This window comes from Bos javanicus, chromosome 20, assembly GCF_032452875.1.
Source record: "Bos javanicus breed banteng chromosome 20, ARS-OSU_banteng_1.0, whole genome shotgun sequence".
NCBI lineage: Eukaryota > Metazoa > Chordata > Mammalia > Artiodactyla > Bovidae > Bos > Bos javanicus.
In genome coordinates this window covers 60,530,533-60,556,692 of record NC_083887.1, presented here as the reverse complement: position 1 = coordinate 60,556,692, position 26,160 = coordinate 60,530,533, and the positions used below count along the sequence as shown (strand labels likewise).

Here is a 26,160-nt window from a genome sequence, read left to right as displayed (position 1 = left end):
AGATTTCTGTAACTGCCAAAGGGCTGCTTTGGATTTGTTTTGAATGTGAATTACCATTTCAATCTCAATGGTCTTTTTTTTTTTTTAATTGCATCACTGTTTTTATTTACAACTTTATTGGCAAAAAAGAAAAGGGAGTAGTTTCAAACAGTTTAACACAGGGCATTGCAGTTGATCTTTTCAGATTAATGAAGTTTCATTTTAAATGACCATCTAATTGTCCAAAGATATACAATAATGAACCTGCATATGCAGTTTCCTTGATGAAGTACAGGCTCGTATCTTAGGCAGTCTTTTAAACATATAAACACAAAGGAAATAGAATCACTCATTAAAAATTGCATTAAATGAAGGGTAATTTAAATTTATGTTGTCCTTGTAACAACACATGCCCAGTGAAAATCAAAAGCTGGAAAAGTAGTTTACACTTCCTACTTGAGTGGACAATAACAATAATCAATCATTTCCTGCAATGACCATTTATCTTTAATTTATCATGAACTACTCTGAACTTACTATGAGATGTAGCCAAAGTCAAAAAACAAGATGTAGGGAGAATATTCCTTTTTTGGAGGAACTAAGCCTTCCAGAATCAGCATGGGAAACAAACATCCTGTTGAAGAGTTTTAGGTGGAAAAAAATTAATGTAGTCAATTTCAACTCCTGCTGAGCTGGCTCAATTTTTTCATTGACTTGTTTGGTGTCATTCTTCTAAATCAAGTGTGTTTAATTCTTCTAGTTCATCCAAATCTTCCCCAGTAAACAGATTTTCATCAACAGGAACAGCATCGATGGCTCCATTTTGCTGTCTTCCCCCTTTCTTGTCCTCTTCCAGATCACTTCTCTCACCATTTTCAGCCCTACCTCCGGAAGCTTCACTTAATTTGTTTCAATCCTTTTCTGAAGTATATGTGCTGAATCTTTCAAGACTGGCTACAGTAATACCTGTCTCACCTACATCTCTTGGAATGTACAGGCTTAAATCTATGTCATTTACACTCACTGAATCATCAACCTCATCACCACCTCTTCCCTGGGTGTCATGGGTATCATCTGCTTCCTCATCATCATCGTCAACTAGTTCAGGGCGAAATTCAAACACCTCACGACCACTGATCACTAATGCTTTCCCAGCTTTAAAATCTGCTTTCCTTCTTTCTATATCTTGCTCAAGTTTATCAATCTTTTCTTTTTATTTTATTTAATTTTTAACTTTAAAATATTGTATTGGTTTTGCCATATATCAACATGAATCCACTATAGGTATACATGTGTTCCCCTTCCTGAACCCACCTCCCTCTTCCCTCCCCGTACCATCCCTCTGAGTCGTCCCAGTGCACCAGCCCCAAGCATCCAGTATCTTACATCAAACCTGGACTGGCGACTCATTTCATACATGATATTATACATGTTTCAATGCCATTCTCCCAAATCATCCCACCCTCTCCCTCTCCCACAGAGTCCACAAGACTGTTCTATACATCAGTGTGTCAATCTTTTCTTGTCTTTTTCTTTTCTTCCATGCAAGAAAAGATTCTAGAGTGATTTTGGTAACATTTGGACCTAGGGCAGAACGCTCTCTTTCAATTAGATCTTCTAATGAAATTTCATCTTCTTTCTCTTCTTTCTTTTTATCTTTTTTCAAGACAAATCCAGGAGGCAGTACATGACAATACATGCAAATATCACTCCCTCCAGGACATACCCCAAACCAGCCATATTTGTTGTTTTCAATAGCTTCAAGGAAATGCCTGAACACTATTTGAGTTTTTGTTTTTTTCTTTTCCGCCTCACCGTGCTTCTTATTCACAACTTCTTCCAGTTTTTTCTCATCCCAATTATCCATAGTATCATTTTCAAGTTCTTCATCTCTTGCATCAATGTAAACGCTTTGCTTTTCACATTTTTTCTCCAGAGTCAAGTCATGAGAGAACTTACACTTATCTCCTTTAGTACACTGTCCTTGCTTGAAGAATGCACATACTACGGATTTGGGATCTGCACCTTTACTTATTTTTTGAGCAGCAACTACAGGTTTGAACAACTCATTTAGCTCTTGCAATTCTTTCTTCTTGTCATCTTTCTTTAACTTCATTTCAGCTTCACTTTGTGCTGCCTGACGTGGATTCTGTTGACCAAATTTAACTTGATGAGTGACAGCCTTGATAAACTTCTGTTGCTTTGCTCCTTTCTTATTCTTCAGACCAAAAGTTTTGTCTTCGATAATCTTCTCCTTCTTTTTCTGCTCCGCCTTTTTGCTGACCTCGGCCTGAGCCTGTTTCTTGGGAGGCACTGTGGAGACAGTTCGCGCAGGCCAGACTTAAGTGCAGCTGGACTCCCTCAGGGACTCTTGCCCCGCGAAAGGAAGAGGAGGAAGATGCGCGCTGCCATTGCCACCGCACTGCACGTAAAGCTACTCCCTCAATGGTCTTTAAATCATGATTAGCAAGAAGATAAGTGTTAGAAATTATACACATATATATAAATATTACAATGTTAGAAGTATAATATACACATATATGTGGTTCATTTTTATTTTATGCTTATGTATATACATTAGTTTGATAGAGCTGATGTAACAAAGTAAGGTACAGTTGGTAGCTTAAAACAATAGGTATTTATTTTCTCATAGTTTTGGAGCCTAGACCTCTGAAATTAAGGTGTCAGTAGGGCCATGCTTTCTCCGAAGTTTCCAAGTGAGGAGATTCCTTGCCTCTTCCAGCATTTGGTATTTGCAAACATTCCTTGACATTCCCTGGGTTGTAGATATTGGGTTGGCCACAAAATTTATTCATGTTTTTTTTTTAACAGCTGAAAAATCCAAATGAACATTATGGCCAGCCTAATACATCACTCCAGTCACGTGTTCATCTTCTCCCTATGTGTCTTCAGATCATTTTCCCTCTGTGCCTCTCTATCTCTTTGTCTCAAACTTTCTTTTTTATTATATAAGGGCACCATATTGGACTAGAGCATGCAGTAAAGGCCTCTTAGTAACTAGAGTACCTATGCAAGGAGCCTATTTCCAAATAATGTCACAGCTTGAGGTCCTAGAGCTTTTCACTTCAAGATAAGTTTGTGGAGTGACATAATTAAACCAAACTAGTGTGTTTATTGAATGAATTTACCTTTGAGTAGCTCTAGTTTTCTCCCTTTTCTAAATGAAATAAGGAATCAAGATAAAGATAATTATCATCTTCTAACCAAATTTAATGGTCAAGAAAATTTTCAAATGGACTAAAATCTTAAAAACATGGCCTCATTCACATTTCTTTTAAAGATAGGCCATAGTATTGCTTTCATGAGATACCTCTTTAAAATACAAACTGAGCACAAAATTCATTTTAGATCACATTTTTGGTGATTGGTTCAGCAGATCAAATTATGCAGACTCTGTAGAGAAGGAAAATTTTTATGTTTAAATTTTTATCACAAGTTGAAAAGAGTTGATTCCTTAGGGTGACATTGACATTATGTTAATGCAGACAACTACAAACTTCTCAGAAAAGTATATTCAAAGGACAACATCTGGCATCTGGAGGTCTTAATCCCAAGGGAGGAACAATGCTGCAGGGGACACAGCATAGCACTATTTATATTAAAATGGAAAGAACGGAAAGACAAAATTGTCTTTGTCACAAGAACATATACCTTCAATCTAATCATGATAAAAGCATCAGACAAATGCATTTTGAGGAACATTCTACAAAACACCTGACCAGTCCTCTTAAATATTTTTAAATGAGTCCTCAACGTCATTGGAACAAAGACTTTGAGAAAACACTGTTGTCAAGTGGGGCTTGGGAGACGTGAAAATCAATGCAACGTAGTATCCTGGATGGGCTCCTAGGACAGAAAATGAACATGAGGGAAAACACTAAGGACATTTTAAAACTTTGTTGATAATAACAGATCGATATTGTGACAAATACGCCACATTAGTGCAAGCTGCTAATACAGAGGAAACCGAGTGCTATAAACTCTCTGAATGATCTATACAACTTTTCCACAAGTGTAAGAGAATTCCAAGATAAAAAACTTATTTTACTAAAAAATGGAAGATGAAACTAACATTTGGCAAACTTTGTCTCCTGTTCAAGAAGGAGTTACTGTATTGGCTGAAGGAACCAACACTATCTTATCAAGAAAAAGTGGGGCTGCTACTCCATAGAAAAGGAGGGAGGCATATGTCTAGAATATAAAATATCCTTTGGGATAGTCCCATGTCCTACTTGGCAATCAATGGGAAACTACAGAAATATATAAGAGCCAGGACTGGACTGCTAATAGCCCAGAACCTTCAGAAAGCAAGATGATTTGGGATCATCCTATCAGACAAAGAACTACACCAAGATGCTGGCCAATGGGGAAGAAAATAAGGTGTACATCGTGAAGGAGTTCTTCTTCTGGCATCATGTATTTTTGTCTTTTCATACTGTCCATGGGATTCTCCATGCACTGGTCCTTCTCCAGTGGACCGCATTTGTGAGAACTCTTCACTATGGCCCAACTGTCTTGGGTGGCCTTCCATGGCATGACTCATAGCTTCCTTGAGTTATGCAAGCCCTTTCACTATGACAAGACTCTGATCCCATGATGCTGGGAAAGATTGAAGGCAAAATGAGAAGGGGGCAGCAGAGAATAAGATGGGTAGATAGCATCACCAACTCAGTGGACATGAATTTGAGCAAACTCCAGGAGATAGCGGAGGACAGATGAGCCTGGCATGGTACAGTCCTTGGGGGTCTCAAAGAGTTGGACACAACTTAGTGACTGAACAACAGCAACAACAACAACAATGAATGAGTAAAGTTGTAAAAGTAACGACCATAAGATCAACTGTGGCAAAGAGGATTGTAATAGTTATGAGTATTTCTTTCTTATTTTGGTATTTATGGACTACTGTACAATTAACCAATTTTACCCCTTCTTCCATTTTTTTAAAATGTCATCTCACCTAGAAATGTTAGTAGATATTCTTATATTTTAGTATTTAGGCTGAAGTATATTAAGGAGGGCTATGACTCAGCTCAAAGAGGAGTGAACCTCACCCAAACATGGATAATGTAACTGTGTATCCTCTTGGGGAGCAATTAGAATGTTCTCAGTGTATGAGAAAGAGTAGAAACATTACAGGTGAAATGAAATATTTACTTTAAAATTTAGGATGGTTAAAAGAGACATGCATGCAAGCTAAGTCTCTTCAGTCATGTCCGACTCTGTTCCACCCCATGGACTATACCTCTAGGTTCCTCTGTCCATGGGATTCTCCAGGAAAGAATACTGGAGTGGGCTGCCATGCCTTTCTCCAAAAGAGACATAGATGCCAAGATAAATATAAGTGGCAAGATAAGAGGTTGACTGGTGGCACTGGACTGTGTCAACTTAGCTATGAGATGCACTGGGTTAGAGAAAGGTATGCAGGATATTGAAGGCAAGATCCGAAGGAGTGCCTTTAGATCTTACAGACCTTCTGGCCTTTTTGGGCCCATTTTGCCTTCAGATAATTAAGTCCTTATGTGTTAAGATCTCCATGGGAGGTGGAGGCACTGTCCCTCCCAGGCTTCCTCTCTGATCTTCTGGTGCAGGAGCTCAGCCAGGTGTTTTCCTTCAGGTTCTCCCCACCCTGAGCCAGATACCCTTGGGAAGGTCATCAGAATCTTCTATAGGTCATTTCACAGTCAAGATAGCGGGCAGTGAGATTGACACAGGCTCTCATTTGCTCTTGAGGGTTTTAGTTTGTCCCCATGGGTTTAAATTTGTTTTTGTGTATATGTCTGCTGCATTTCCAGCTCTTTTTCTGGATTCATGACACTTCCCCCAGGCTCATCATCATAGCTAGATGCTTTCCAAAGACTTCGTGAGCTCCCACAAAGGACTGTGTAAGGATTGATCACCACAGTCAATGACCTACATCATGTCATTCCCGGTGCAAGCATGTGTGCTAAGTCACTTCAGTCATGTCTGATTCTTTGCGACTCTATGGACTGCAGCCCGCCAGGCTCCTCTGTCCATGGGACTCTCTAGGCAAAAATGCTGGAGTGGGTTGCCATGCCCGTCTCCAGGGGATCTTTTGACCCCAGGATTGAACCCATGTCTCTTACATCTCCTGTACTGGTAGGTGGGTTCTCATTCATGGTAGTTCTGCTTATCTGGTCAAACCCTTAGTAATGTGAAACACACAAAGGACAGTTGTGGAGGTAGATGAACCGGAATGGGAAGCCAGAGGGCAAACATTAGCATCACAAATCAGACAGAGAATTTGGAGAAGCATCTGGATTCTCCTTCCCCACCCCCAACACTGCTTGAAGAAGCAAAGAATAGCAGGTGTATCTGCACAAGAAATAAAGCAACCAGCAGCCACTATAAAGGCAAGAGGTGTCCTAGGAAGACAGTAGCACCTTGAGGACACAAGGAACCCAAGAAGCGGATCAAGGTGCCAACTCAGCCCACTAGGCAGCATGGCCTTCCCCAATTAGCCTGCTCAATTACAAGAAACAAGGTTCTGTAATCAATCACATCTGTACACAGAGACAAATGAACACAGGTTATCAAATTAAAGGAAAAGTAGAAAAATCAAACCTTACTAATTACTTGAAGGAAAGCAGTAACATGAATGAGCCATCAACTTTAACCAACAGAATAATTCATTAACACTGGACTATGCAGGAGCAATCCTTAAGCATTTAAACATTTAAAACAAATGTGTTTAGATACACCGGACATGGATTTAATTCCCACAAAGGACACTGTTATAAACTAGGGAAAAACATACTTTAAAACTTAAAGCCTTAATAAAACAAATGAAAAGTGGGAAAACATAGTAAGAGGATGAGAGGCAGAAGGAAGAGAGCTCAGTTATTTACAAGTGAATATGAGTCAGATGAAGACCTACAACACCTTTTAGAACTAATGCTCAAAAAAGATGTCCTTTTCATTATAGGGGACTGGAATGCAAAAGTAGGAAGTCAAGAAACACCTAGAGTAACAGGCAAATTTGGCCTTGGAATACGGAATGAAGCAGGGCAAAGGCTAATAGAGTTTAGCCAAGAAAATGCACTGATCATAACAAACACCCTCTTCCAACAACACAAGAGAAGACTCTACACATGGACATCACTAGATGGTCAACACTGAGATCAGATTGATTACATTCTTTGCAGCCAAAGATGGAGAAGTTCTATACAGTCAGCAAAAACAAGACCAGGAGCCGACTGTGGCTCAGATCATGAACTCCTTATTGCCAAATTCAGACTTAAATTGAAGAAAGTAGGGAAAACCACTAGACCATTCAGGTATGACCTAAATCAAATCCCTTATGATTATACAGTGGAAGTGAGAAATAGATTTAAGGGCCTAGATCTGATAGATAGAGTGCGTGATGAACTATGGAATGAGGTTCATGACATTGTACAGGAGACAGGGATCAAGACCATCCCCATGGAAAAGAAATGCAAAAAAGCAAAATGGCTGTCTGGGGAGGCCTTACAAATAGCTGTGAAAAGAAGAGAAGTGAAAAGCAAAGGAGAAAAGGAAAGATATAAGCATCTGAATGCAGAGTTCCAAAGAATAGCAAGAAGAGATAAGAAAGCTTTCTTCAGCTATCAATGCAAAGAAATAGAGGAAAACAACAGAATGGGAAAGACTAGAGATCTCTTCAAGAAAATTAGAGATATCAAGGGAACATTTCATGCAAAGATGGGCACAATAAAGGACAGAAATGGTATGGACCTAACAGAAGCAGAAGATATTAAGAAGAGATGACAAGAATACACAGAAGAACTGAACAAAAAAGATCTTCATGACTGAGATAATCACGATGGTGTGATCACTGACCTAGAGCCAGACATCCTGGAATGTGAAGTCAAGTGGGCCTTAGAAAGCATCACTATGAACAAAGCAAGTGGAGGTGATGGAATTCCAGTTGAGCTATTTCAAATCCTGAAAGATGATGCTGTGAGAGTGCTGCATTCAATATGCCTGCAAATTTGGAAAACTCAGCAGTGGCCACAGGACTGGAAAAGTCAGTTTTCATTTCAATCCCAAAGAAAGGCAATGCCAAAGAATGCTCAAACTACCACACAATTGCACTCATCTCACATGCTAGTAAAGTAATGCTGAAAATTTTCCAAGCCAGGCTTCAGCAATATGTGAACTCTGAACTTCCTGATGTTCAAGATGGATTTAGAAAAGGTGCAGGAACCAGAGATCAAATTGCCAACATCCGCTGGATCATGAAAAAGCAAGAGAGTTCCAGAAAAACATCTATTTCTGCTTTATTCACTATGCCAAAGCCTTTGACTGTGTGGATAACAATAAACTGTGGAAAATTCTTCAAGAGATTGGAATACCAGACCACCTGATCTGCCTCTTGAGAAATTTGTATGCAGGTCAGGAAGCAACAGTTAGAACTGGACATGGAACAACAGACTGGTTCCAAATAGGAAAAGGAGTACGTCAAGGCTCTATATTGTCACCCTGTTTATTAAACTTATATGCAGAGTACATCATGAGAAACACTGGACTGGAAGAAACACAAGCTGGTATCAAGATTGCTGGGAGAAATATCAAAACCTCAGATATCCAGATGACACCACCCTTATGGCAGAAAGTGAAGAGGAACTCAAAAGCCTCTTGATGAAAGTGAAAGTGGAGAGTGAAAAAGTTGTCTTAAAGCTCAACATTCAGAAAACGAAGATCATGGCATCTGGTCCCACCACTTCATGGGAAATAGATGGGGAAACAGTGGAAACAGTGTCAGACTTTATTTTTTGGGGCTCCAAAATCACTGCAGATGGTGACTGCAGCCATGAAATTAAAAGACGCTTACTCCTTGGAAGGAAAGTTATGACCAACCTAGATAGCATATTCAAAACAGAGCCAACAAAGGTTCGTCTAGTGAAGGCTATGGTTTTTCCTGTGGTCATGTATGGATGTGAGAGTTGGACTGTGAAGAAGGCTGAGCACCGAAGAATTGATGCTTTTGAACTGTGGTGTTGGAGAAGACTCTTGAGAGTCCCTTGGACTGCAAGGAGATGCAACCAGTCCATTCTGAAGGAGATCAGCCCTGGGATTTCTTTGGAAGGAATGATGCTAAAGCTGAAACTCCAGTACTTTGGCCACCTCATGCAAGGAATTGACTCATTCGAAAGGACTCTGATGCTGGGAGGGATTGGGGGCAAGAGGAGAAGGGGATGACAGAAGATGAGATGACTGGATGGCATCACTGACTTGATGGACATGAGTCTAAGTGAACTTCAGGAGTTGGTGATGGACAGGGAGGCCTGGCGTGCTGGGATTCATGGGGTTGCAAAGAGTCGGACATGACTGAGCGACTTAAATGAACTGAACTGATGAGTCAGATGAATAATGAAATTTTCAACACACACATTTAATATGGGGTAGCAATACAATATCTTAAATATACTGGGGGACAATTAACTTGAAATTTGATTCCTCTGTTCAGCTATACTAGAATTTGTTGGAAAAGACAAATGAAACCATTTTTTTGGTGCTCAAAGTTTCAGAAATTTTTATCAACTAGATGGTATCTCTGAAATAATTATTTAGGAATAAATAGTTTTAAGGAAATCTAGGCTAAAAGAAGTCGCAATCCAAAATATAGCAGTAAATCTTAAGTATTTGTCTAAATAATTCTTCCCATAATTTAAAACAATCTGAATACAGAATCCAGAACATCTTAAAATAGAAATCTTGATCAGGGAGAAAAGTAAAAATATGCTAAAGGTTCTCTTCTTCATAGATAAGATGGAGATACTGTTTAGCTCCAATCTGTAATGGAGAAATTTGAGATGAGTGGAACCAAAAGAATTGATCAAATCATCAAAAGAAATGAGGAAAAGGTAAAATAGCAAGTCGGGAACTAGAGAACATGAAATACAATGACAGAGATGCAGCCAGGAGAATCAGTCTGATGAAGGATGAAGTGGAGAGCATCTCAGTGGTTCAAATAATCCAGCAAACATCCTGTGCAACAGGCTGTTTACAAGAAATGGTACTCAAAGTAGAAAAAATATAAAGTCTAAAGATACTGGGATGGAAATGCTTTTTGCACAAAAAATTAAACCGCATATTATAACACTGATGTCAGGTGAAATTCAAAGAAAAAGGTTTGCAAGGGTTCAGAGGATGCACCTTCATCCTCTTCATTCATTACGGTGCCAAAGCTCTGATGAATTAAGGAGACATTCATTAGGTCTGTGAAGTGTGTCTGAAGTATGGATGGTACTGTTGTTATTATAAGAAGGTGGCCAAGAACAAGACCGACCCAGTGCATAGTGAAACAGGAACTTTCTTTTTTTTTTAATTTAATTTTATTTTTTAACTTTACAATATTGTATTGGTTTTGCCATATATCAACATGAATCTGCCACAGGTATACATGTGTTCCCCATCCTGAACCCCCCTCTCTCCTCCCTCCCCATACCATCCCTCTGGGTGGTCCCAGTGCACCAGCCCCAAGCATCCAGTATCGTGCATCGAACCTGGACTGGCGACTCATTTCATATATGATATTATACACGTTTCAATGCCATTCTCCCAAATCATCCCACCCTCTCCCTCTCCCACAGAGTCCAAAAGACTGTTTTATACATCAGTGTCTCTTTTGCTGTCTCGTATACAGGGTTATTGTTACCATTTTTCTAAATTCCATATATATGCGTTAGTATACTGTATTGGTGTTTTTCTTTCTGGCTTACTTCACTCTGTATCAGATCAGATCAGATCAGTCGCTCAGTCGTGTCCAAATCTTTGTGACCCCATGAATCCCAGCACACCAGGCCTCCCTGTCCATCACCAACTCCTGGAGTTCACTGAGACTCACGTCCATCGAGTCAGTGATGCCATCCAGCCATCTCATCCTCTGTCGTCCCCTTCTCCTCCCGCCCCCAGTCCCTCCCAGCATCAGAGTCTTTTCCAATGAGTCAACTCTTTGCATGAGGTGGCCAAAGTACTGGAGTTTCAGCTTTAGCATCATTCCTTCCAAAGAAATCCCAGGGCTGATCTCCTTCAGAATGGACTGGTTGCATCTCCTTGCAGTCCAAGGGACTCTCAAGAGTCTTCTCCAACACCACACTTCAAAAGCATCAATTCTTCGGTGCTCAGCCTTCTTCACAGTCCAACTTTCACATCCATACGTGACCACTGGGAAAACCATAGCCTTCACTAGACGAACCTTTGTTGGCAAAGTAATGTCTCTATTTTGAATATGCTATCTAGGTTGGTCATAACTTTCCTTCCAAGGAGTAAGCATCTTTTAATTTCATGGCTGCAGTCACTATCTGCAGTGATTTTGGAGCCCAGAAAAATAAAGTCTGACACTGTTTCCACTGTTTCCCCATCTATTTCCCATGAAGTGATGGGACCAGATGCCATGATCTTCGTTTTCTGAATGTTGAGCTTTAAGCCAGCTTTTTCACTCTCCACTTTCACCTTCATCAAGAGGCTTTTTAGTTCCTCTTCACTTTCTGCCATAAGCGTGGTGTCATCTGCATATCTGAGGTTATTGATATTTCTCCCGGCAATCTTGATTCCAGTTTGTGTTTCTTCCAGTCCAGCGTTTCTCATGATGTACTCTGCATAGAAGTTAAGTAAACAGGGTGACAATATACAGCCTTGATGTACTCCCTTTCCTATTTGGAATCAGTCTGTTGTTCCATGTCCAGTTCTAACTGTTTCTTCCTGACCTGCATACAGATTTCTCAAGAGGCAGATCAGGTGGTCTGGTATTCCAATCTCTTGAAGAATTTTCCACAGTTTATTGTTATCCACACAGTCAAAGGCTTTGGCATAGTGAATAAAGCAGAAATAGATGTTTTTCTGGAACTCTCTTGCTTTTTCCATGATCCAGCGGATGTTGGCAATTTGATCTCTGGTTCCTTTGCCTTTTCTAAAACCAGCTTGAACATCAGGAAGTTCAGAGTTCACATATTGCTGAAGCCTGGCTTGGAGAATTTTGAGCATTACTTTACTAGTGTGTGAGATGAGTGTATAACAGGCTCCAAAAACATGTGTATAACACTCCGTATAACAGGCTCCAAAAACGATTCTGGGGAAATCTGTCTTCACAGAAGAGTCCCATTTAAGTCAAGGTAAGAGTGGAACAACTGTTTACAAATCCCATGATGATAGAGGTGAGTTTGCAGATTATCAGGGAAGAGATGATTTTGAAGGCAAGAACTCCAGACTGTGGGAAGAAATGAGGATAAAGAATATAAAGCAGAATGGGGCACGAGTCATGGAGGGGACAGTCATCTGAGGGGTATGCCCTGGGATATAGGCATGCTTGCCCCAGAGAAATCAGCTGTGATAGGCCCATGCTTCCCTTTTCCTCCCAGTAGTTAAGCATCTGTCACAGAGGTAGCAGTGGGCAGACTGCCTTTAGGGAAGGCCATGAGGACAAGGTGGACCTTTTTAGGGTTTTGAGTTGACCTTCTAGTTTTGGTGGCTGGCACTCACAAAAGGAGGAGCCTCTGCCACTAAGGCTGCCGCCTCTCTAAATTTGCTTCGACCATGTTCTTGTTACTTGTCACTTTGTAGCAGCATCCTTTCTCTGCACAAATGCTCGGAAATGTAAAGAAGAATTATGAGATTCCACTATGAAACATAAATTTTGGTGAGATAAATGTTCAAAAGGAAGAAATGAAAATGCAAAAAGTTGGAGACGTATTCCTTATAGAAGGAAGTAAGTCATGTATGCACCTACAGACACTCATACACACTCATCTATGCTGGTATGCTTGGAAGTATCCTTACAGCATCTTCTGAGAGTGCAGAAGTGGCTAGAAACAAGCATGGCTGCGTGCATGGAGGTGGAAAGAGGGAGTTGAGAGATGTGAGATTTCCCCTTCAGGGCCATCCTAACAGCTTCTCCTCTGGTATCTCAGACTTTGGATACAGACTGCAGGATGGGAATCCTGGGTCTAACACTGACTAACTTTGTGATACTTGTATGCAAAACTAGCATAATTCATACAGTCATGGTGAGAATTAGCTGAGCTGATCTAAGCTGTGTGTCTAGCTTTGCATTTGGCTCAATGAATGCCCAATAACTTATTATTCTAATCAGTCTTCTTTTTCCCTATTGGATTGTTTGGCAGAAGAGGAAAGTAAAAGGAAAAAAAAATATATATATGTACAAAATAGTATACCTGGAAAAACTGAACTTTAGTAAGAACTTTTCTTAAATAAATGGTGATATATATTTAGGGGGTCGGGTAGAGACACAGGTAGATCTATACAGGTAGATCTATGTCTGCTAGCTGGATGGGGCCTCATGGAAAGCTTTTCATCAGAGGAACACATTTATTTACAACTTCATCTCTTGTCAGATATTAAAATATAGATTATTATACCATCCAGTATATCTGTTTGACTCCTCCTTCTCTTTCTCCTCTGACTACTAAAGATTTCAAAAGAAATCAAAATCTCAAAAATTTTATTTTATGTGGAGAAAAATCAACCTTCAAAAACTCTATCTTGTACCACAATAAAGGTGTTTTTAAAAAGTCTAGTTTGGGAAGCAAGGTTTTAAATATTTTGCTTATAAAGGTGCTACTGAATAGTCAGATTTATTTTTCTTACCAGAGGCAAAATAATACACTTGGTTATTTTTCTATTGGAGGTTGTGGCAGTATGAATTTGCACCAGCAGTGGAGGGAACTTCCTTGTTCTGCAGCCTTGCCAGGTCTAGGCATGGTGAATGTACTTTCCCTTCACTCATTCTGGAGGGTGGGTAATGATAACACATGTATGGATCACCTTTACACCTTTTTGTTTTTGTTTAGTTGCCCAGTCATGTCTGACTCTTGCATGTCATGGACTGTAGCCCATCAGGCTCCTGTGTCTATGGGATTCTCCAGACAAGAATATTGTTCAGTTCAGTTCAGTCACTCAGTTGTATCTGACTCTTTGCAACCCCATGGACAGCAGCATACCAGGCTTCCCTGTCTATCACCAACTCCTGAAGCCTACTCAAACTCAAGTCCATCACATCAGTGATGCCATCCAACCATCTCATCCTCTGTCGTCCCCTTCTCCTCCTGGCTTCAATCTTTCCCAGTATCAGGGTCTTTTCCAGTGAGTTGGTTCTTCGCATCAGGTGGCCAAAGGATCAGAGTTTCAGTTTCAGCATCAGTCCTTCCAATGAATATTCAGGACTGATTTCCTTTAGGACGGGCTGGTTGGATCTCCTTGCAGTCCAAGGGACTCTCAAGAGTCTTCTCCAACACCACAATTCAAAAGCATCAATTTTTTGGTGCTCAGCTTTCTTTATAGTCCAACTCTCACATCCATACATGACTACTGGAAAAACCATAGCTTTGACTACACAGACCTTTGCAGATAAAGTAATGTCTCTGCTTTTTAATATGCTGTCTAGGTTGGTCATAGCTTTTTTTCCAAGGAGCAAGTCTTTTAATTTCTTGGCTGCAGTCACCATCTGCAGTGATTTTGGAGCCACACAACCCACCACCCCCCCCCATCAAAAAAAAAAAAAAGAAAAAAAAAAGAAATCTCTCACTGTTTTCACTGTTTTCCCATTTATTTGCCATGAAGTGATGGGACGGGATGCCATAATCTTAGTTTTCCGAATGCTGAGTTTTAAGCCAACTTTTTCACTCTCCTCTTTCACTTTCATCAAGAAGCTCTTTAGCTCTTCTTCATTTTCTGCCATAGGGGTGGTGTCATCTGCATATCTGTGATTATTGATATTTCTCCCAGCAATCTTGATTCCTGCTTGTCATTCATCCAGCCCAGCATTGTTGCCATTTCCTTCCCCATTTCAACTTTACTTTTACTCACTTTAGGACATTTCATTGACTTAGTCATCTTTGGTGCACTGTCTGTACAAGTTTCTTGCTGTTCTCAGTTTTCTTTATGATTTCTTCTTGGAAAAAAAATGGATTATTACGACCTGTATTTCTGAATTCTTCAACCTATGAGATTTTTTTCTGATTACTCTTATTATTACCTATTTCTAGCTTAACTAATGGTGATATGCATATGAACATAGTTAATATGATTCCAATCTTTTAAATTTGGTGACATTTTAGTTGAAATCTGATAAAATTATAATTATTTAACTTAACTATTTCTTATGTACTGACTAGAAATTCCAGTAGATAAACTGAGCTTACTGTTTTTATAAAGATCCTTTAACCATGTTCATGTATTTCTTTCTGAGCCTTATATTATGTCCCATTGACCTATTTGTCTATCCTCTTCCTAATATCATTCTGGCTTAATTAATGCAACCTTGTATTATGTCTTGAATTTGATAAGTGTGAATACTCTGGATGTTTTGCTTCTTCAGTATTATGTTGATAACTCTGGGTTTCTTATTTTTCTACACAAAATTTAGGATTTTTTATTGGTATCTAAAATAGCTTGCAAGGATTTTTACAGAGATATATTTATTATTTTGTAATGCCATGTATTAGCCCTGATAATTTTCTTTATTCTAAGCCAACTTTGTCTATAATTAATAGAGCTACTCTAGTTTCTTTTGCTTAATGTTGGCATGGGACATCCTTCTCCATTACTTTTGCTTTATCTATCTGTTTCTTTACATATAAAGTCTGTTTCTTGAGACTTTATGGAGTTGAGTCTTGATTTTATATCCACTTTTACAATTTCTGTGTTTTAACTGATATGTCTAGGACATTAATTTAAGACACTTATTGATATCTTTGGATTTAATGTTTCCATGTTTATAACTTTCTATTCACTACATTGATTCTATTTTCTTTTTAAATATGTTGCAGCTTTCTTACTTTTTCTGGTATTATTTGGGTATTTTGTTTGATTCCATATTCTTTCCTCTCTTACCACATCAACTATACTTCCTTCAATTTTTTAAGTAGTTACTCTAGATTTTGCAAAATACATGTACAACTAAGTTAAGTCAACTTTTAAGTATTGATAGTACAATATTACTTCATGAGTAGTGCAGGTAACAAAATATTTCCATTTCATTCCTCCTGTCCCTCATAATCCCCACTCCAGTGCTCTTGCCTGGAAAATCCCATGGACGGAGGAGCCTGGTGGGCTGCAGTCCATGGGGTCGCTAAGAGTCAGGCACGACTGAGCGACTTCACTTTCACTTTTCACTTTCATGTATTGGAGAAGGAAATGGCAACCCACTCCAGTGTTCTTGCCTGGAGAATCCCAGGGACGGGGGAGCCTGGTGGGCTGCCGTCTATGGGGTTACACAGAGTTGGACAGGACTGAAGCGACTTAGCAGCAGCAGCAATCCCTCATAATATGACTTATTCATTTCACTTATTTATCTATAGATCAATTAAGATAATAAAATATAATATTTCATTTTAACTATTTTTCCCCTTTCTTGATGTTCTTTACGTAGGTTTGAATTTCTGACCATATCATTCTACTTCTCTCTGAAGAACTTCCTTCAACACTCTTGCAAGGGAGGTCTGCAAGAGTGTTGAAAGAGTGGAAAATTCTGAAAGAGATGGGAATACCAGGCCACCTGATCTGCCTCTTGAGAAATCTGTATGCAGGTCAGGAAGCAACAGTTAGAACTGGACATGGAACAACAGACTGGTTCCAAATAGGAAAAGGAGTACTAAAGGCTGTATATTGTCACCCTGTTTACTTAACTTCTATGCAGAGTACATTATGAGAAATGCTGGACTGGAAGAAACACAAGCTGGAATCAAGATTGCTGGGAGAAATATCAATAACCTCAGATATGCAGATGACACCACCCTTATGGCAGAAAGTGAAGAGGAACTCAAAAGCCTCTTGATGAAAGTGAAAGTGGAGAGTGAAAAAGTTGGCTTAAAGCTCAACATTCAGAAAACGAAGATCATGGCATCTGGTCCCACTACTTCATCGAAAATAGATGGGGAAACAGTGGAAACAGTGTCAGACTTTATTTTTCTGGGCTACAAAATCACTGTAGATGGTGACTGCAGCCATGAAATTAAGACGCTTACTCCTTGGAAGGAAAGTTATGACCAACCTAGATAGCATATTCAAAAGCAGAGACATTACTTTGCCAACAAAGTTCCATCTAGTGAAGGCTATGGTTTTTCCTGTGGTCATGTATGGATGTGAGAGTTGGACTGTGAAGAAGGCTGAGCGCCGAAGAATTGATGCTTTTGAACTGTGGTGTTGGAGAAGACTCTTGAGAGTCCCTTGGACTGCAAGGAGATGCAACCAGTCCATTCTGAAGGAGATCAGCCCTGGGATTTCTTTGGAAGGAATGATGCTAAAGCTGAAACTCCAGTACTTTGGCCACCTCATGCAAAGAGTTGACTCATTGGAAAAGACTCTGATGCTGAGAGGGACTGGGGGCAGGAGGAGAAGGGGACGACAGAGGATGAGATGGCTGGATGGCATCACGGACTTGATGGATGTGAGTCTGAGTGAACTCCGGGAGTTGGTGATGGACAGGGAGGCCTGGTGTGCTGCCATTCATGGGGTCGCAAAGAGTTGGACACGACTGAGTGACTGACCTGATCTGATCTGATTTATATATATATATTATATATTCATACTAATAAAATCATACCTTTAATACACTTTAAGCCATATATTCAAATATAAACACTGAGTGATTGGAGTCATGGAATAAATATATATGAATTTACAATCCTAAATTCATTGGAGTTTATCTTCAATTCTCATAAGATATAGTATATGAATCTTAGAGTCACAATGATGAACTAAACCCAGACATTGTTCTTGCAGATTTCAAGTAAATACACCTAATGGAGGGACATGCATTAGGCTTTCAAGAAAATTCACTGTGATTTTTACATATCAAGAAAAAAATTTAATATCATGGGCATGTGGCACATGACTCCATAATTGCTATATATACAAGTTGTTGCTATTATTTAGTCTCTCAGCCACGTCTGACTCTTTTGTGATCCCATGGTCTATATAGCCCTCCAGGCTTCTCTGTCCATGGGATTTCCCATGCAAGAATACTGGAGTGGGTTACCATTTCCTTCTCCAATATATACACAAGAGATACATACAATTTTTACTGATTTTATGGACCATGTATGTGTTTACTGAACTTCAGTTTTGGAGACTCAGTGAAAATATTTATTGCATTGAGTTTGATGGTCAGAAGTCAAGAGAAATGCTTGGCTTTGTAGTATCAAGATTAAAGTTTTAAGTACTCAATGTGCAACCAGCCAAACAAATGAAAACCGAGTGTTTAGACTGTGTGCCTTAGTATCACTGGTTTAGGCTCTAGAAAAGATGAAACTTCAACCTTTTTTGTGTCTTTCATTTTCAACACTATGCAGACTAATTATCACATAAATTTTGAAAGAAATCCCTATGGTCTTCCTAACCATAGTTCTGGGTTTTCAAAAGAGAAGCATTTGTGAAGGTTCTCACCTCTCAATATGTCTAATTAGCTTTCCTTGTGCATTGAGACAAATTTCTTTCAAGATTCAAAGCTAAAGTTAGAAACAATTTAAAATGATATCAGAATCTAGTCTGATAGCACTTTGATTTTCAATATAAAATGAAAGGTTTGAGAAACTATAGGCAAATTATCATGTTAAATTATAGGCATTTATCAATGTTTCAGCCCTTTTAAAACATTTTATTGCAAGTTATTGAAATGATAACAGATTACTCTGAATTTTCATATCTTTTAAATTTTATATTACTGACATTAAAATATTACATTATTTCAGCATTTTAATTTGATATACATGAATAGATACATGTAGAGAGCAATAGCTACAAAATTTTTATATTTGACTTTGCTTTAAAATTAAACTTGGGACTTCCCCAGTGGTCCAGCGGTCAAGACTCTGTACTCCTAATACAAGGTTTGATCTCTGGTCAGGGAACTAGGATCCTGTATGCCACACTGGGTGGTTAGAAAAAAAATTAGGAAAAATGAAAATAAAATCAAACTTTATTCTTAATGTTAAAAGAATGCTGTTTCTGTACTTACTATCATTTATTCAAATCAGAAATATCTCCTTAACATATTTTCGACTTCTGGTGATTTTAGAAAAAAATTTATTACTGAGGATATAGTTATATAAAACATTCTTCTTTGTCTGAAGTCCTAATTTAACTGGGCCACATGCAATTTTCTTTACTAACAGCTCTATGATAAAGAAAATTTGGAAGCAACTTAAATATTCATCAATGGTTTATTTTACTATAGCCAATAATTATATAACTCATGTCAGGCACTGTTCCAATTACTTTCTAAATTTCTCTGATAAGTTTCTTGTACATTTAACCTGATTTTGGTGTCTGGTTTTTGGCTGATCCAAACAAACAGAGATAGTATATAGATCCAGGTGGCCCAGAATGTTACTGATGACTGATGTGATGTTAGTGACGCTTCCTTCTTAAGCTATGAAATGTCTATGGCTCTAGACCCATGCTTTGGATTTCTTTAACAAGATAAACCATTCTTTAAAAAGAGTGGTATTTTTTATCCTTGCTCCCTGTGATAACGATTTCTTCACTGGGGAAATAAACTTTAATTAGCAGAGCACATTTCCACATGACTTAGGCATTCTACCAGTGATTTATAAATTATACATCACATGCCTTGAGATTTATGTTGTGAGATTTTATGCTTGTCATCTCAGATGTAAAGTAAGGAAGCAGGAAGCCAGAATATATGACAAAGGTAAGAACAGCCACCCGGTTTTCTTCACTTCGTTTGTGAAGACTTCCAACACTAGGGGGCAGTAAGGTGGTGTTATCTGTTTCAAATAGTTTGGCTTACCTCAAGCTCATGGCTTCCCTGGTGGCTGGCTCAGAGCTTAAAGCGTCTGCCCGCAATGAGGGAGACCTGGGTTCGATCCCTAGATCGGGAAGATCCCCTGGAGAAGAAAATGGCAACCCATTCTGCCTGGAGAATCCAGTGGAGAGGAGCCTGGTGGGCTGCAGCCCACGGGGTCACAAAGGGTCAGACGCGACTGAGCGACTTCCCTTTCACCTTCAAGCTAAGGATGGAATCTTGTCATCTCTAGCAACACAGATGATCTAATGGATATTATGCTAAGGGAAATAACTGGGACAGAGAAAGATAAACACCGTATGATCTCAAACGAACAAAACAAACAAAATGAAAGTAGACTCATAAATACAGACAACAAATGGAAGTTTGCCAGAGGAGAGGAAAGAGTGTGTGAAATAGGTGAATGGAATCAAGTAGTACAAACCTCCAACTATAAAATAAGTAAGTCATGGAGATAAAGCAGACAGCATAAGGAATATGGACGATAATATATAATAATATATAACTTCATATGGGAGCAGACAGTTATTAGACTTCTCATGTTGACCATTTTATAATGCATACAAATGTCAAATCATTGTGTTGTACACCTGAAACTAACACAATATTGTACTTTATATTTCAATCAAATAAAAAGGGATTTCACCAACAGATGACCCAAAAAACTATTTTATAATATTTAGTTTAATCATTATTAAATTCTGTTTTCCAAAACTTTTTAAAAGTTTGAAAAAATTAAAAGTACTCTTGTGAATGGTTCTATCATTTGAAATTATGGTGTTTAACTTGATAATTTAGAAATAATTTATTAATTGATTTGAAATTTTGAAAGAGGGAATTCTCTTCTAACTTTGACAGGTTTTTTTTTAAAACTACCTTTTCTTTAATTGTGATTATAAAATTCAATTATATGACATTTAAAAAGGGCAAGAATGTTAGGATAGAGGGAAAATCTTATTTTATGGGATGAAAGGATGGGAAACTTTGTAAATGTTTAAAATTTTCGGTGTTTTGACTATGGTGGCAAATGCATACTATAAGTTTTCAAAATCTTTCAAATGAACACCAGAGTAACATGGATTTTATTGTTATTGTTATTCAGTAGCTCAGCCGTGTTTGACTCTTTGTGATCCCATGTCCTTCACTTATTTCCATCAAGCTGGTGATTCCATCCAACTATCTCATCCTCTGTCTTCCCTTTCTCCTCCCACCTCCAATCTTTCCCAGCATTGGGTTTTTTTCCAACGAGTCAGTTCTTCTTATCAGGTGGCCAAAGGATTGGAGTTTTAGTTTCAGCATCAGTCCTTCCAATAAATATTCAGTGTTGATTTCCTTTAGGATTGATTGGTTTGATCTCCTTGCAGTCCAAGGGACTCTCAAGAGTCTTCTCCAACACCACAGTTAAAAAGCAGCTATGCTTCAGTACTCAGCTTTCTATATAATGTCCAGAGTTTTTAACTATGTTTGGAAGAATAGAAACATATATGTCTATTGAATCCTCCTAGAACTAGAACTCTTCTAAACTTTCGTTTTATATAATAAGTAAACATACAGTAAAAAAAAAAAAAAAGTATATTGAGAAAGAGAAACAAATTAAGCAAAAATAATTTTTTTAAAGTAATACAAACAAACCCTCAGGAGTTCTAGATATTGGAGTCTTCATATATGTATTTTTAATATAATTGTGAAGTGTTATACATAAAAGTAAAAAGACTATAGGAGAATAGTTGAAAAAATGGATATCTATGAAAAAGAAAAAAACTGAATACATGGGGACTGGCAAATAACCAATATTTATTTAAATATAAAAAAGTAGAATTCATATAAAAAAGGAGAGATAAAAGATCTAAATAAAATTCAATCAAGACTGAAACAAATACAGATACCCATGTGCATACATAAACATATTGATGGTTAAGTTAATGCTATGAAGAGCTATATCCTAAAAACTGAATTAGGAAAATGGAAAATTTTATGGAATACTATAATTAAAAATTACTCATATTATCCAGATTAAAGACTAAAAATGATTAGATCACTAAACCTTATGTAAATTTGATTGCTACTCAGTCTCATCACTTTTAAGACATAAGTGAAGTCGATCAGTTGTGTCCAACTCTTTGCGACCCCATGAACTGTAGGCCTACCAAGCTCCCCCATCCATGGGATTTTCCAGGCAAGGGTACTGGAGTGGATTGCCATTTAACTGAAACTTTAAAAATATATTTATCATTGTATCATAAAAACTCTTCTGGAAATTAGGAAAAGCAATAAGTCTAATTCAGTCCCTAAGCTAGTTATGTCAAAAATTTAAAAATTCAATTAAATTTAAATTAATTAAAGTTCAATTCGATTCAATTGAACTAAAATTCAGTAAAAATAAATACTGTGAGGTAACATCATTTTTCCTCATATATAAAACATTTTCAATAAAATTTGAGCAAACCAAATAAAGCACTTCTACAACAAAACATTATGAGTATTATGGCTTATTTTACCCTTGCAAGTATGCTAAATGTTAGTTGATAATAACATTATTAGACTAAAGAAACAAAATCAAATGATCAATGCTATTGATACAAAAAAGACATTTCATGAATTAATATTAAAAAAAATAGCCAACTAGTAACGGAATTAAACTTCATTAAATTGGTAAATGTTGTCTGTCAATATCTTACAACAAATAATGATGTGTTGTTGTTCTTCAGTTGTCAAGTCGTGTCTTTCTCTTTATGACCTCGTGGACTGTAGCACACCAGGCTTCTCTGTCCTCCACAATCTCCCAGAGCTTGCTCAAATTCATGTGCATTGAGACAGTGATGCTGTCTCATCACATAGATAGTGATGCTATCTAACTATCTCATCCTCTGTCACCCCCTTCTCCTTTTGCCTTCAGTCTTTTCCAGCATCAGGGTCTTTTCCAATGAGTTGGCCCTTTGCATTAGATGGCCTAAGCATTCGAGCCTCAGCTTCAGCATCAGTCCTTCCAATGAATATTCAGGACTGATTTCCTTTAGGATTGACTGGTTTGATCATGCAGTCCAAGAAACTCCACAGCACCACAATTTGAAAGCATTAGTTCTTTGGTTCTCAGCCTTCTTTATGGTACAGTTTTCACATCCATACATGATTACTGGAAAAACCATAGCTTTGGCTATAAAGATCTTTGTTGGCAAAGTGATGTCTCTGCTTTTTAATACTCTGTTTAGGTTTGTCACAGCTTTCCTTCCAAGGAGCAAGTGTCTTTGAATTTCATGGATGCAGTCACCATCTGCAGTGATTTTGGAGTCCAAGAAAATAAAGTCCGTCACTGTGTCCACTTTTTCCCCATCTATTAGCCATGAATTGATGTGACCAGATGCCATGATCTTTATTTTTTGAATGTTGAGTTTAAAGTCAGCTTTTTCATGCTCCTCTTTCATGCTCATCATGAAGCTCTTTAGCTCCTCTTCACTTTCTGCCATTAGAGTGGTATCATCTGCATATTTAAGGTTATTGATATTTCTCCCAGCAATCTTGATTCCAGCTTGTGCTTCATCCAGTCTGGCATTTCGCATGATGTAATCTGCATATAAGTTAAATAAGCAAGGTGACAGTATGCAGCCTTGACATATTCCTTTCCCGATTTGAAACCAGTCTGTTGTTCCATGTCCAGTTCTAACTGTTGCCTCCTGAACTGCATACAGGTTTCTCAGGAGGCAGGTAACGTAGTCTGGTATTACCATGTCTTTAAGAATTTTCCATAATTTGTAGTCAAATGCTTTAGTGTAGTCAATGAAACAAAAGTAGATGTTTTGGGGGGTTAAACTGTAAGTTTTCCATTTTCTTTGTTGACAATTATAAAAGTAGGGAAAGTAGAGAAACAAATATAAAAGTAGGGAAAGAAGATATATAAATGTCCATTTTGAAACATACTGTCCTCTGAGCACACATGAAAAAAATACATTAATTCAAAGGTAATTATTATGCCTTATATTACATAAGACACCACCATAAGTTTTCATCCAAAAGCACTTCTGTGAACTGTGATGTCAAAAATATGGAATAGCTTAATGTGTTTAATAATATGTTTTGAAACTAGTGATGATGTAAGTTGACACATTTCATTTAGCCTTTTTAATAAAAAGGAACATTTTGTATGAGTGTTTTCATCATCCCTGAATTCATGCTACAAGTATTTAGTCAACAGTCTCTGCACAACTTACTATCAATGTTGTGGTCAACTGTAGATAGCTTATCTAAGAAGACTATGGATTATTTCTGGTCCAGTATTTGTTTATAGTTTAAACTAGACAGGCAAATAGAGATTAGAAGTGAGATATTAGAAATTATAGAGCAATTTGGTATTACCATAAGAATCTATTTTATTTTACCAAAGTATCTTGCTGTACAGATTAGAAAAAATTAAAAAAGAAAGAGTGTTTCACCAACAGTATCTTATGGAGCATCATCTAGCTAATAGAACTACTAAAATTAAGCTAGAATATATGAAAAATTGCCAGTTTAGTAGTTTAATATGCTTTATAAGCTAGCTATTCAATAAATACTCATTATGACTCACAGTCTCATATCACATGTGGCAAAATAAAGTTATCTGATTTGCAGAAATGATCCCATTTTTGCAAATAAAGAAAAACTAGATAACCACTAGTCAAGTAAGAATTCCTAAAGTGTATTGGAGATAGGCTTATGTAATATCTAAACATCCTTTCAATTCATTCTATATACCAAAATATCCAATCTAGGCAATATTTTCATTGTTTTTCTTACATTTCATTTCAAATGATAGAATTTCCTTTTCTGATTGCTTAGATTCATGTATATGGTAACTGTATATTTAAGCTTTAGTGATTGCATTCAGGCTCTTTTTTCCCCCCAGCCAAGTAAGGGTATTTGTGGTTTGACAACATTTCTGTGATTTCTCAATGTAGTGACCCAACTGTTTTCACTTTTCTACTGAGAAAGCTCTCTGGTAAAATTGTGAGGTTAGCTTGATTTGTAATAGATGCTTGTTCACTGGGAATAATAGGCCTGGTCAGGGAACCAATTATTTCACCCTTTCCTCTTTCTAATTGCCAGACAGCAGAAATTCTCAACTTCTAATAAGAAAGTATGCATTCAACCAGTGTTTGTTGGGAATAATTTATAATAGATTTCACTTTTAGTTTATTGTTTTCCAGAGGCTTATATCTTCTCATTGCATTCATCTAATTTTATTCTGAATTATTATTGCTGCTTCAGGCTTGAATGTATTTGTGTTTGTCATACTGTTTTGTAAGTGTATACGGCTCTTGCCCTCCACACCAGGAACAAGAATGAAATACATAATTGGTGTAGTGCTCTTTATTGCCCCAATGGGATTTCTTTCCTGATTAAAAATTAAAGGTGGCAATAAGATTTTTAAGTTTTCTTCTAAGTGAAAATGTATTTCTGTATTGGATCCCTGTCATAATGAGTAAGTATGGTCATTAATAATTATAAATGAACTATTTAATGGTAATTGAAATAGCAGTGAGGTTTAGAGGGCTAAGCTCATGTCATATGTTCTAGGGGAGTCATGTATTACATGCAAAGCTTCTTGATGTGGACTTACAATGATATGTTTGTGTATCTGTGAGTTAGTCAAGGTAAGTTTATAGGCTTCCATTGTGTTCACAGAACTGTGGAAGGTACATGAGAGGCAATGAAATATGAAAGGTATCACCTAACACTCTTAATTTGTAAAATGAAAACTGTGCTGTGTTGTGCTAAGTAGCTTTAGTCGTGTCAGATTCTTTGTGAATCTGTGGACTGTAACCCACCAGGCTCCTCTGTCCATGGGATTCTCCAAGCAAGAATACTCGAATGGATTGCCATGCCCTCCTCCAGGGGGTCTTCCTGACCCAGGGATGGAGCCTGGGTCCCTTATGTTTCCAGCATTGGTAGGCAGGTTCTTTATCACTAGCACCAACTGCAAAGTCCCAAAATGAAAACTATTTATATATAAATGAAAATGAATTTTGCAGGGAGTTGACTATCCCTATGCAGAGAAAATGCATATCAGAGTTTGTAGAAGAGAGAAATCACGGTGAGATGATTTGTAGTTTTGTAGATGACAAGGCTTGGAAGAGAGAAAAGTTTATAAAGTTAGAAGTTTTTAGTTAAATAAAACTTTGGGGATAATACTATCAAAAAAGAAAAGCCTAACTTATAATGGATAATGGTGAGTAGCCTTGGTGGTGTGTTTACATAATAAAGATGCCTGAAGATTCCATTTTTGATTAATACCTACATCACCTAAATAGACTCATTCTGTTTCTGTATGGGTACACAGTCCCTCAGTCATCCCTGACTCTTTGCGACCCTATGGATAGTAGCCTGTCAGGCTCCTCTGTCCA

General features: G+C 37.8%; 1 protein-coding gene across 1 annotated transcript in view; it reads right to left on the bottom strand.

Annotated features, from left to right (window-relative positions):
- Positions 1 to 385: 385 nt before the first annotated feature.
- LOC133233385 (zinc finger CCCH domain-containing protein 15-like) overlaps positions 386 to 26,160 on the bottom strand; it is a 47,310-nt gene continuing 21,535 nt past the window's right edge. The window contains 2 exon segments of the mRNA XM_061393156.1: positions 386 to 1,183; positions 1,472 to 2,292. Coding sequence (XP_061249140.1) covers positions 704 to 1,183; positions 1,472 to 2,292 — 1,301 coding nt within the window. The 3' untranslated portion in view covers positions 386 to 703.